At 35.4% G+C, this 12,308-nt stretch overlaps 1 protein-coding gene across 5 annotated transcripts in view; it reads right to left on the minus strand.

The window, feature by feature from the left end:
- The window catches only part of Grik2 (glutamate ionotropic receptor kainate type subunit 2), a 658,152-nt gene that overhangs the window by 26,284 nt on the left and 619,560 nt on the right, over positions 1 to 12,308 (minus strand). For all 5 annotated transcript variants that reach the window (XM_032889127.1, XM_032889128.1, XM_032889130.1 and 2 more), the window contains exon 15: positions 8,777 to 9,002. In XM_032889127.1, the coding sequence (XP_032745018.1) occupies positions 8,777 to 9,002 (226 nt within the window). The remainder of the gene's footprint in view (positions 1 to 8,776; positions 9,003 to 12,308) is intronic.

Raw genomic sequence — 12,308 nt, forward strand, 5'->3', positions numbered from 1 at the left:
ATTAGGAAATTTATAGACAAAGTTCAGAATATGATCAGTGAACCTACCCAGTAATACTACAGTGATGAAATTAATGTTTACATAGCCCTTCAAATTCATGACAGCACAAAGTTGGGTCAATCCTAAAGTAAACTAAAGGCTTATGTGATGATGTGTCAGTATAGGTCCAATCAACTAACAAATACATTGCTATGCGTATTTGGGGTAGAGAGCATATATGAACTCTGTATTTTCCAGTCAACTTGGCTGTTCACCTAAGTGTTTCTTTTTATATATTATACATTGTTAAATGAGATAAAAAGTCTATGATGATAAAATGTATGATTTGACAATAGGAAAGGTAAAATATGTTTCAAAATTAAATGCCTATATTCCATATCAATCGGTAGAAAGTTTTGGATAGAAATTATATTTATCTGTAGCCTATCAAACAATTAGGTCCATATAACCTGTGTATGAAATAGTGTAATAGAGTTTACTTGAAGAAATATTTGAGGAATCTATACTGAATTATCTAACATCACAAAAAGATGTTTAAGCTTGTGTAAGGTAAATAAGATATAGCCAAAAAGACAGTAACTTCCTGGTGCACCTGGGACACATAGGTGACACTAGAATATGAATAAGTTTCATTATGATGGCCTTATGTACCGTGTAGTATGCTAAGGATGTGTCTTTTCACATCTGCATAGTAAGTGACCTAACATAGTGAGTCCTAAGAATCCTAGGATGACTGGTGTATTCACTGTGGCTACATAATTTGAAATATAACCTGGATTCATGTTCTTGAAGCAAATGGCCCAGAACAGTAAAGGAATTGAATGATAGACTTTTTGTACATAAAATCTATAAAATGCTCTGTTTCCATGAGAATTCATCCAGTTTCTACAGAGTTTGGGTAAAACTGGTCGTCGTATTTGCAATATTAATGAAGGCTGCTCACACTGTTGCTCCCAATTCATCAAATCTGCTCTGGAAACTTCCTAGGTTCCAGCATGCTGAGACTGTCAGTGTCTGTGCAGCAGGTAAAGCTTACTGAGTTCTCATCTGCTTTCAGTGACATGTAATCTGGACATAAAAAAAATATACCAGGAGCACATTGTATCTACAGGTGTAATTTGACTTCTTTTCTGCACAGTTTAGTTACTGGAAATTATTAGATTCCAATTCATGCTTGCATGATCACTTTAGTAATATTAAAATTAGGCAGCTTTATCCAAAGAAAAATAGGATGCATTTTAATGGAAGACTTGACCTGCAGAAAAAATGAATAATTTTCATTAGTTTTTGTGCATTATGTTAAACTAATGAAGATAAATGTATTCATTCATTTTAGGAAAGCTGAAAGACTGAAGGCCGGCAATTTCATGCATCTGTAATGATGAATATTACAGTACTTATTGTATGATAAATTGGGAATTCTAGAAATGGATGATGAGTAGAGCTGGGAGGAAACATGCTTCTCATACTGATTTCTATTTTTATAAACATTGGCGTCTGCCTCAAAAAGAAAACAATGTGCCTCCTTTGGTAACAATCACACATCTCCTACTTATTAATATTGAAAAGTAAAGAAGCAGTAAATCTCACTTAACATTAAAAAGCACACGAGAACAAATGGATATATATTTTACATATGTCATGGTAGAGTATTACCATCATAAAACTTAGTGACATAGTTCATAGTTGTGTATAAGCTGAGATGAGTATAGAGAGTGTAAGTTAAAACTTGTTTAAGAGTGACTGATGCAAGCATTTTACATTCATAATGCAAAATATTTTACAAGCATAATATAGCTAAATTGCTAAATATGGTAATGACAAAATATATAATAGTTGTATGTGCATTAAAAATCCTCAACTGTGATTGATGTTGAGACAGAAAATGACATCAACAATTATAAGTCTTTGGGGAGGGGCGAGAGCAGTTCCTACCCTAGAGTTTGGTCTGAGCCAACTGAGAAGCAAGAACTCCAGCACAATGACATTTACTGTGAACGTAAAATTGCTGATATTGAGACAATATCCCTTTCACATATAGATATGTAAAGTGTCAATCAACCAACCTTATGTGAATATCACCTTGGGTAGTGTGCTGGCTTGTTTATGACAACTTGATACAAGCTGGAATCATCAGAGAGGAGGTAGCCTCTACTGAGAAAATGCCTCCATAAGATGGAGCGGCAGGCAAGTCTGTAGTATGTTTTCTTTTTTTTTTTTTTTTTTTTTTTTTTTATTAACTTGAATATTTCTTATATACATTTGAGTATTATTCCCTTTCGGTTTCCGGGCACATCCCCTCCCCCCCCTTCCTTGGGTGTTCCCCTCCGACCCTCCCCCATTGCCGCCCGCCCCCCGCAACAGTCTAGTTCACTGGGGTTCAGTAGTATTTTTCTTAACTAATGATTGATGTGGGATAGCCCAACCCTTGTGGATGGAGCCAACTCTGCACTGGTCACCTGGGGTTCTATAAGAAAGCAGGATGAGCAAGACATGAAGAACAGACAATAAGCAGCGGTCCTCCATATCCTCTGTATCAGCTCCGGTATCTAGGTTCATACCCTAGTTGAGTTCCAGCCCTGACTTCCTTCAATAATGGACTATGGTGTGGAAGTATAAGGTACATACCCTGTCCTCCCCAACTGCTTTTGTTCCTGCCATTTCATCACAGCAACAGCAAGTTGCTGCAAGCAAGCAAGACACTTGGGCTGTCATTTCTTTCAGTGAGACTCTCTTTTGCTAACCTGCACGTCCTTGTGATGTTCCCAACTGTCAGTTGACATTCAATAGCCACCATTGTCATTTAGATTTTCCAACATCTTTTCAAAGATGATGGATCAAAACCTACCAAAAGTCTATATATCCTATGCTTTTAAAAATTGTTTGTCTGTTTATTGCTGTTATGTATTTTTGTTGTTTGGTTTTGGGAAACAATCTCCCGAGGTTGCCTGTTGCCAGTCTTTCTGATGGCCCTCAGGGCTTCAGTCCTCCCTCATCCCCCTACACCTGATCTTGTTCACCCCCTCCCCATCCCTGTCACCTCTCCCACCCAGGTCCCTCCCTCCCTCTGCCCCAGAGGACAGCAGCCCCATAGAAAGACCAGCAATCTCAACTGACCTGGAGCCCTGAGATCTCTCAGACCCTGATCCAATAACCAGGCAACGTACACCAGCTGATTTTAGGTCCCCAACACACACACTGGATCTGTACTCAATCAGAGAAGATATACCTAACCCTCAAGAGACTTGAGGCCCCAAGGAATGGGGAAGTCTTGGTAAGGTGGGGTGGTGTGCATCTTCTTGGAGCCAGGTGTTGGGGGAAGTATGGGATGGGAAACGGTTGGGGAGAAGACTGGGAGGGGAATGATGTCTAGACTGTAAAAAAGGATTAAAGAATAAAAAAAATTAATAATTTTTTTAAAAGAATCTCACTGTGCAGTCCTGGCATACAAAACTATGTAACCTGGAACTCATAGAGATCATTCTGCCTCTGCCTCCTAAGTGCTGAGTTTAAGGCATGGGCAGCATCCAGCTGTATATGGCTCATAAGTCAATGAATTGCCACTCTCAGAGTAGTTCACACATTTAGTCCACAGAATGTCTTACTTTCCACCCAAGTGTCTCTTTCCTTCTTGAAATTCTCATGATTAAATTTATATATCACAGTATGCACGTAGCTACACATGTAAAATCCAAGCAAAATCCCAACACACGTAACAGAAAAATTAGTAGAAATTCCTTCCTACACCTATCAGCAATTAGCTATTTGCAATTCATGGAAAAAAATCTGTTTTCTTCAATGGAGTGACAGGGCACACAAGCTCAAGAATTGGTGGCCAACACCAAATGGACTCTGTGACATTCTTTTGTGTGGTGTGTGCTTTTTCGTTTGTTTTCCAAGAGAGAAAGAATATGAAGTTTTGAGGTAGAATGGGCCTGAGAAAAGTAGTGTAGTAGGAAGAATATAAGCAAACCATTTAACATGTAAATTAAAAATAATTTAAAAATATTCTTATTGTTCTTAAGCTCCACTTCACATAAACTAATCTTGAAATTCCATCTTTTAATCATAAGTCTTGGTTTGTCTTGAGTCAAGGAAGATGAGGGAAAATCCTCAACTGCTTCAGGTAAGAGTGGAGCTAGGTCTCCTATGTTTCCCTTCTTGTCAGTACTAATTTAGTACTGATGGAAACTACCTATTGATTGTCAAGCTATCTAAATGATTATTTAGAATTTACTGTTGATTTAAATATGCTTGAGAAAGGGGAACTGCCCAGGTCACAGAGACTGCTGACATCATGGACAACATGCAGAGCCACAAACATGCAGGTCTCTAAATGCTCCTCTTGGGGATTCACATTGCACATACAGCGGAAGTGGTGAGAAAAACTACAAATGGAAGGAACATGTCACTAGTTCACTGCTGTAGAACACAATAGTGTTGAGCACCTCTAGTCCATTCGACACTCTTGTACCAGAGCAAACTCAACCAAGCAAAGCACAATAATTCTAACTGATAAAAATACTTCATTTCTCCAGCTCGCGAGCCTGGTCATCAAAATGGAATTGGTACAGAGCCAAAATGTTCCATCATGGAAAAACGCTCTCTGGTTTTTTTAAGCGCATTATCACCTATGGTGTATTTAAGAGACAAGATTATAGCTGCTCGCATGTTGTAAATATTCCGTAAGGAAACTGCTGTCATTTGCCTCTCGATTTTCACCTCTCTGAGAGCTTTTCTACAGTATGAGATCTTGAATGAGCTAGGAAATTCAGTTCACTTTTTATGAGTAAAAATATATGCAACTTCCAACATTAAATGTCACATTAAAATAATATCGCCGCTGTCAGGGAAACTGTGAAAGGGATTTAACACCACCGCACACTTAATTAAAGCAGCTTGTGCTTATTTTGCTTCGCCTTCATATCTCCGCTAAGGTATTTGTGTAAACAGAGCTGCCCTAATTAAATAGCTTTTCTCCAAGCCACTCTGCACGTTCCCAGACCACTTTGGGCAGTAATCATCACACTAAGGGTGATGAATGGAGCAGGAGGCCCCAAATGAAGCACACCAGTGGAGCCTGGCGGGTTTGCATCTGCGAAATGCAAAACTCAATTCAGGGGCTGGCAAAGTCTAATTTCTCAGATCCGTCTCTGATTTCACAATTCAAAAGAGTTAACCTGTTTTATTTGTTAACTCACTTCCCCAGACACATACGACTCCATGAAAATGTCTAAAAATCTAAGTAACGAAAGAGGAGAAAAATAACTGAATGGAAGTAAAAATGAAAGCTCCTTTTTCTGATCACAGTAGAATATGATGCTGTCACAGAAGATTATAGCTGTTAAAGATACAAGTCAGACTCCTAGGGAATTCCTGGATGAGCTTTAAATTTTCCATAGCCTGAGCCTGTATCATATTCCCTTCTGTGGGTTTATCTCTAACTCTCTAAGAAAAAACAAAGAATACCGTTTTTTTTTCCCCATACCTAAATATATTCCTTTAAATGTTTTTGTTGTTAGCTTATGGATAAATTAGATTTTAAACTATGTAAATGCAGCAATAATAGTCTTCAATGTGATTGATCATGATAAGGAACCAAATAACTATTTGAGAACTGTGGATCTGATTCTGCCTGAGACCTTATTTCATTTAAGTATAATTGTGTGTCATTGTGTTTACTAATAACTGAAAAAGCATAAATAAGCCATGAAACCATACTTGTAGCAGAGGTGTAAAATAGGAAGTCACAAATTCCTACCTGGAATATTTTCCTGCAGAGTGTTTAAAAGGCAAGTATGAACTGCCTATTCATATATCAAGTCTCCCTGATGAAATTTGTCGGAGAATCTAAACTGAAACTTAATGTGCAGAGTTCTAAAAGTGTTTTGATATTCTTCTTGGATTTATATGAGAGAGAATTCACTAAAGTTAAGAACTTGGTTGTTTCAAATCAAAGAGAAGCAATCTAGGTTAAAAAAAATAAAAAATCCTTCAATGCAAAGTGATTTCAATATTTATTTATATACACTTGAAATAAATCTTAAATTTGTATCATTCTGAAAAAGATAAGTATGTATTAAGTCAATTTAATGTTATTCAGAAGTAACAGACTTCAAAAATTTCATTATTTCACAATAAAAATCAATGATAATGAGAAAAAACTTTTTTTGCATAGTATTTGTGATGTCTAGGTATTTTGCTAATCTTATATTTATACTAAAATTCCAGAAGAATATATGAAACTTGGGGGCATTTTTTAAATTATTTTCTAATTTTTAAATGTGTTGAAACAAAGAAAGTGTATAATTCTATATATAACCAAAATACAAACTAACTTCCATAATTTTTCAGACACATGACCTTGAATGTATTAATGAAGATATTTTATGATAACCAACCTTTTCTAGAATTATAGGGGTTGATCTGATCAACCAAGAGTTCAATTGCTTAAAAAAAAGAAAAATTACACTCAGGTTTATAGTCAAAATTTATTTTGTTCTCTTACTTTGTTTGTAATATGTATTTTTATGTCAACGTGATGCCATCATCCTCATGGAAGCAAAAACCTCAATTAAGAATAAAACCTCACATACTGATCTCTGTCTGATATAGGGATAGCCCAGCTAAAACTCGACCCGTGGTCCTGTGCCCTATGAGAAAGCAGGCTGTGTAAGTTACGAAGAGCAATTTACTAATTGTCATCCCTATAATTCCCATGTCTTACATATCAGCTTCTGCTGCCAAGTTTCCTGAATTTCCTTAGAGATGGACTGTGTTGTGGAGCTGTAAGTAGAAATAAACCCTTTCCTTCTCAAGTTATTTTTGGTCATGGTCTTTATCACAGCAATACAAAAGTCAGTAAGACACAAGATCAGCAAAAAACTTCAGAAATAAAACTACCATACAATGTACACAGTATTTGCTCTAACTTTAAATGTGACATTACGTAGCTTTACGTATTCATTAAATTTTATATTGCTTTATGTTTTCTTCAGTAAAATGTATTAACACCTTTTTACCGCTTAGAAACAAAAAGATCACAAGCTGTTCATTGTATAATTAAAAATACTCTACAGGCCTTCCTCAGAACTGATTCTTCTGTAATCCTTGTTTTTAAATAAATATTATTATTTATCGCTGTGATAAGTCAACGAGAATATGTTCTCTGTTTTGTTTCTAAAACAAAATAATTTAGTTAATATACCCTGCTTTTATATCTTAATATGAGCTTCCTGTATCAGCTATGTCTAATTATCATAAAACCAGTGGGCTAAGCACAAACTCTATTCATCTCACAATTGTTGATGTCAAAGTGCTATGAGAGATGTGTCCATAAAGCCCATGTGTTCTACATAAATTTGTTTCCTTGACTTTCAGAACCTCTAACGATCATTTTCAGTTTGGAACCTGACATTGTTTTGTCCATTTTTAATACCAGCAGGTGACACTTTATCTCTCTTCCCTTTCTGGTCCTATTTCCTTTTCTGAGCCCCTTTCTCCTGTTTTATATTTCAAATACAATTTCAGCCTCCGTCTGCCTTTCTAACAGCACTGTGATTACATTTAGATCCACATCATAAACAAGTTTAATTTTTCCATTTTAATAACTTGAATTTAATTATATCTGCGGGGCATATTTTTCCATTTAAGATATTTACTCATAGGCTCTAAGGATTAAGACAGGAGAATCTTTAAGGAACCATTTTTTGTCAATTACATGTACACATAGGCTATGATATTTTATATAATGCAATTATTTATATATGTTTATTAAATTTGGACATACACATTATAAAATTCTTGTTTTTTCTAAGAAAAGATTTTTATATTATAATTATCATTTCCATCCTCATTTTGAAGTGTTATCTTACAGATTTTTCTAGGACTGACTCAAGTAATCCTCCATGAAGGCTCAGGAATGATTAGAACTCCAATACTGCAAAATCATGCCATCTTAAATTATTTATATTTAACTTTATTATGATGAGGAGGAATAATTTTTAACACATATAAGAAGAAAAATATTAAATACGGTTAAATCTGGGTGTAAAATATTCTAGATATGTCACTGTTAATTATTATTCTACTACTAATAACTTCATTTGAGTGAAACAATATTTTGAGGAACAAATTGTGGCTTTCTTTTCTAGATAACTGGGAGCTTCATACTTGAAAAAAATCCCCCAAATTTACAATATTTAATTCATTCACAAAACAAAAATATTTGAAAGCCAGGTGAGATGAATTTTGAGTTACATCTGTACTTGTGATACCCCTCCTTTGTTCTTTTGGGAGCTAAGACAGAAGTATTACCTGTATGTTTGAAGTCAGCATGCTTCACATAGTGAGTTTAAGGTAAGTCTGGGTTGCAGACTGAGACTATGTCTCAAAAAATAGCAATGATAATATTTTTACAACTTTGAGAATCGAATATTTCTTGAGATGAAGGTGTTGTAGATGTTTTAATTTAGGTACAGTAAAAATATCTGCTAGATATCTGATATAAATTAATTTTTCTTTTGACTTGTTCATTTGGAAGCAAATGTCCAATGTTTAAAATTTTCATACAATGTATTTTGATCATGCTCTTTTTCTCCCCCCACGTTCCTTGTCATATGTCCAAACTTTTAACCTGCTCTTACAGATTAAAAAGAGATGCTAAAATGCAGTAGGTGGAGAATTGTCTGGGAACTATGTAGAATCCCTGCTTTCCACTCTTCTTATAGCAATTAAGATTAATGAGTAAATATAGAGTGGCTGCCAAGTAACCTACCCATGGGAGTGCCAACGCCATAGCCTTTGGAGTCTATAAGGCCGCCAATCTGCGTGAGGTTACAGTTCCGCTGCGTAACAAACTCGATGGTTGTTGACTCCATTAAGAAAGCATAATCCGAGGTGAGGACTCGTTGGATCCCTTCCTCATTGCTTTTGACAAGCACAGACTGTCTCCTGCTGCTCATAAACGCCCACATTTTATCATACGTTGAAATTTTTGATTTCTGGAGGAAAGTAAGATAAGTTTAAAAGATAATAAAATAATATCTTAGGCTCTACAGAATCCTACATTTAGACACAATAGACTACACTCAGTTTTCTCATGCTATTCTAAAATCGTCACATACACAAAAAAAGTCAAGATTTACAAATATGTTTCTAGTAATTCATCATATTTATGGATATACTGCAATTTAACATATACATTGAACATGTCTTATGGTTTTAAAACACAAATTAATAAATTGTAGAAAATAATAGGTATTAGAAAAACAAAGACGCTTACTAAAGTCTTTGGTTGTATTGTATATAAGTCTCCTGTGGGTATCATTTTCTTTTCTTTTCATTTGTTTTTATTCCATTTTGTTTTAGCATTACTTAACATCAAATTTAGAAATGACAGCTACTGTACTGAGATTGACACTGTTAGGCAACAAGAATTTTTTGTTGTAATTTACGAATTTGGTGATTCTATAACAGAAATCAAATAAATACAAATCAACTATAAGTCTATAGTTGAAGATTTTATTGTAGATAAGAAAGTACAAATAAAAATAGCAATATTTCGGCCCAGAGTCCTCAGGACATGGGGAACTGAGGAGCAGTCTGGTAGAGAATCCCTCCCATTTCAGTCTGTGCCTGGAGCTGACCCTATTCCACAGCTCTCTGTACCCAGATCCCGCCAGAGAATATCTGATCTCCAAGGAGTGCTGACACACAGACTTACAGGAGGGTCAAGCCACTGTCAGAGACAGCAAGACCAACTAACCCCAGAGATAGGGTGGCAAGAGGCAAGCACAAGAACCTAAACAACAGAAACCAAGGCTACATATCATCTTCAGAACCTGGGTCTCCCATCACAGCAAGCCCTGGATATCCCAACACACTGGATAAGAAAGATTCTGATGTAAAATTACATCTCATGATGATGTTAGAGAACTTGAAGAATGACATAAATAACTCCCTTAAAGAAATAGAGGGCAACACAGGTAAACAGGTAGAAGCCCTTAAAGAGGAAACATAAAAACTCCTTAAAGAATTATAGGAAAACATAAGCAAACAGGTGAAGGAATTAAAACCATCCAGGATCTAAAAATAGAAATAGAAACAATAAAGAAATCACAACTGGAAAAAAACTTGGAGATAGAAAACCTAGGACTGAGATCAGAAGTCATACATGAAAACATCACCAACAAAATACAAGAAATAGAATAGAAAATATCAGGGGCAGAAGATACATTGGAAACATTGACACAGCAGTCAAAGAAACTGCAAAACACTATAAGGTTCTAGCTCAAAACATCCAGGAAGTCCAGGACACAATTAGAAGATCAAACCTAAGGATAATAGGTATAGAAGAGAGAGAAACTTAAAGGACCAGTAAATATCTTCAACAAAATTATAGAAGTTTTTTTTCTAACCTAAAGAAAGAGATGCCCATAAGCATACAAGAAGCCTTACAGAACTCTCCAAATAGATTGGACCAGAAAAGAAATTACTCACATCACATAATAGTCAAAACACCAAATGCACTAAACAAAGAAAGAATGGTAAATGCAGTTAGGTTAAAAAAAAAAGTCAAGTAACATATAAAGGCATACCTATCATAATTATACCAGACTTCTGAACAGAATTTATGAAAACTAGAAGATCCTGGGCAGATGCCATACAGACCCTACAGGAACAAAAATGCCAGCACAGTACTATGCCAGTACTATGTCCAGAAAAACTCACAGTTACCATAGATAGAGAAACCAAGATATTCCATGACAAAACCAAATTTACACAATATATTTCCACAAATCCAGCCTACAAATAACACAACACAAGAAAAACTCCAACACAAGCAGGGAAACTATACCCCAGAAAAAGCAAGAAATACTATTCTTTCAACTAACCTGAGATAGCCGCACAAGCATAATTCCACCTCTAACAACAAAATTAATAGAAACAACAATCATTGGTCCCTAATATCTCTCAAAATCAACACTTAATTCCCCAATAAAAACACATAGACTAACTTGATACATAAACAGGACATGGCATTTTGCTGCATTCAAAAAATGCACCTCGGTGACAAAGATAGATATTATCTCAGAGTAAAATTCTAGGGAAACAGACAAACAAACAAACAAACAAACAAAGAAGGAAACGGTCCCAAGGAAAAAGCTGGAGAAGCCATTCTAATATCAAATAAAGTTGATTTTCAACCAAAAGTTATCAGAAAAGATAAAGCAGGATACTTCATACTTGTCAAAGGAAAAATCCACCAAGATGAACTCTCAATTCTATATCTATGCTCCAAATGCAAGGTCACTCACATTCATAAAAGAAACTTTACTAAAAAAGCTCAAAGTACATATTGCACCTCACACAATAATAGTGGGTCATTTCAACACCCCGCTCTCATCAATGGACAGATCATGGAAAAAGAAAATAAAGAGACATTGAAACTAACAGAAGTTATGAACTGTACGTATTTAACAGATATCTATAGAATATTTTTATCATAAAACCAAAGAATATACCTTTTTCTCAGCACCTCATGGTACCTTCTCAAAAACTGACAACATAATCAGTCACAAAACAGACCTCAACAGATACAAGAAGACTGAAATAATCACATGCATCCTATCAGATCACCAAAGACTAAGGCTGGTCTGCAATAACAACAAAAACAACAGAAAAAAACACATATGCGTGTAAGCTGAATAATGTTCTACTCAGTGATACCTTGGTCAAGGAAGAAATAAAATGTTAAAGACTTTTTAGAATTTAATGAAAATGAAGGCACAACAAACCCAAACTTTATGGGACACAATGAAAGCAGTGCTAAGAAGAAAACTCATAGCTCTGAGTGCCTCCAAAAAGAACTGGAGAGAGCATACACTAGCAGCTTGACAGCACACCTGAAAGCTCTAGTACAAAAAGAAGCAAATTCACCCAAGAGGAGAAGAAAGCATGAAATAATCAAACTCAAATTAACAAAATCAGAAATGAAAAGAAAGACATAACGACAGAAACTGAGGAAAATAAAAAAAAAAAATCATCAGATCCTAGTACAAAAGCCTATACTCAACAAAACTGGAAAGTCTGGATGAAATCAACAATTTTCTAGACAGATATTAGATACCAAATCAGGATCAGATAAACCATCTAAAAAGTCCCAAAACTCCTAAAGAAATAGAAGCAATTATCAAAAGTCTCCCAACCAAAAAAATCCCAAGACTAGATGTGTTTAGTGCTGAATTCTATCAGACCTTCATAGAAGACCAATACTCTTCAAACTACTCTACAAAATGGAAGTAGAA

This window comes from Rattus rattus, chromosome 18, assembly GCF_011064425.1.
Source record: "Rattus rattus isolate New Zealand chromosome 18, Rrattus_CSIRO_v1, whole genome shotgun sequence".
NCBI classification, from domain to species: domain Eukaryota; kingdom Metazoa; phylum Chordata; class Mammalia; order Rodentia; family Muridae; genus Rattus; species Rattus rattus.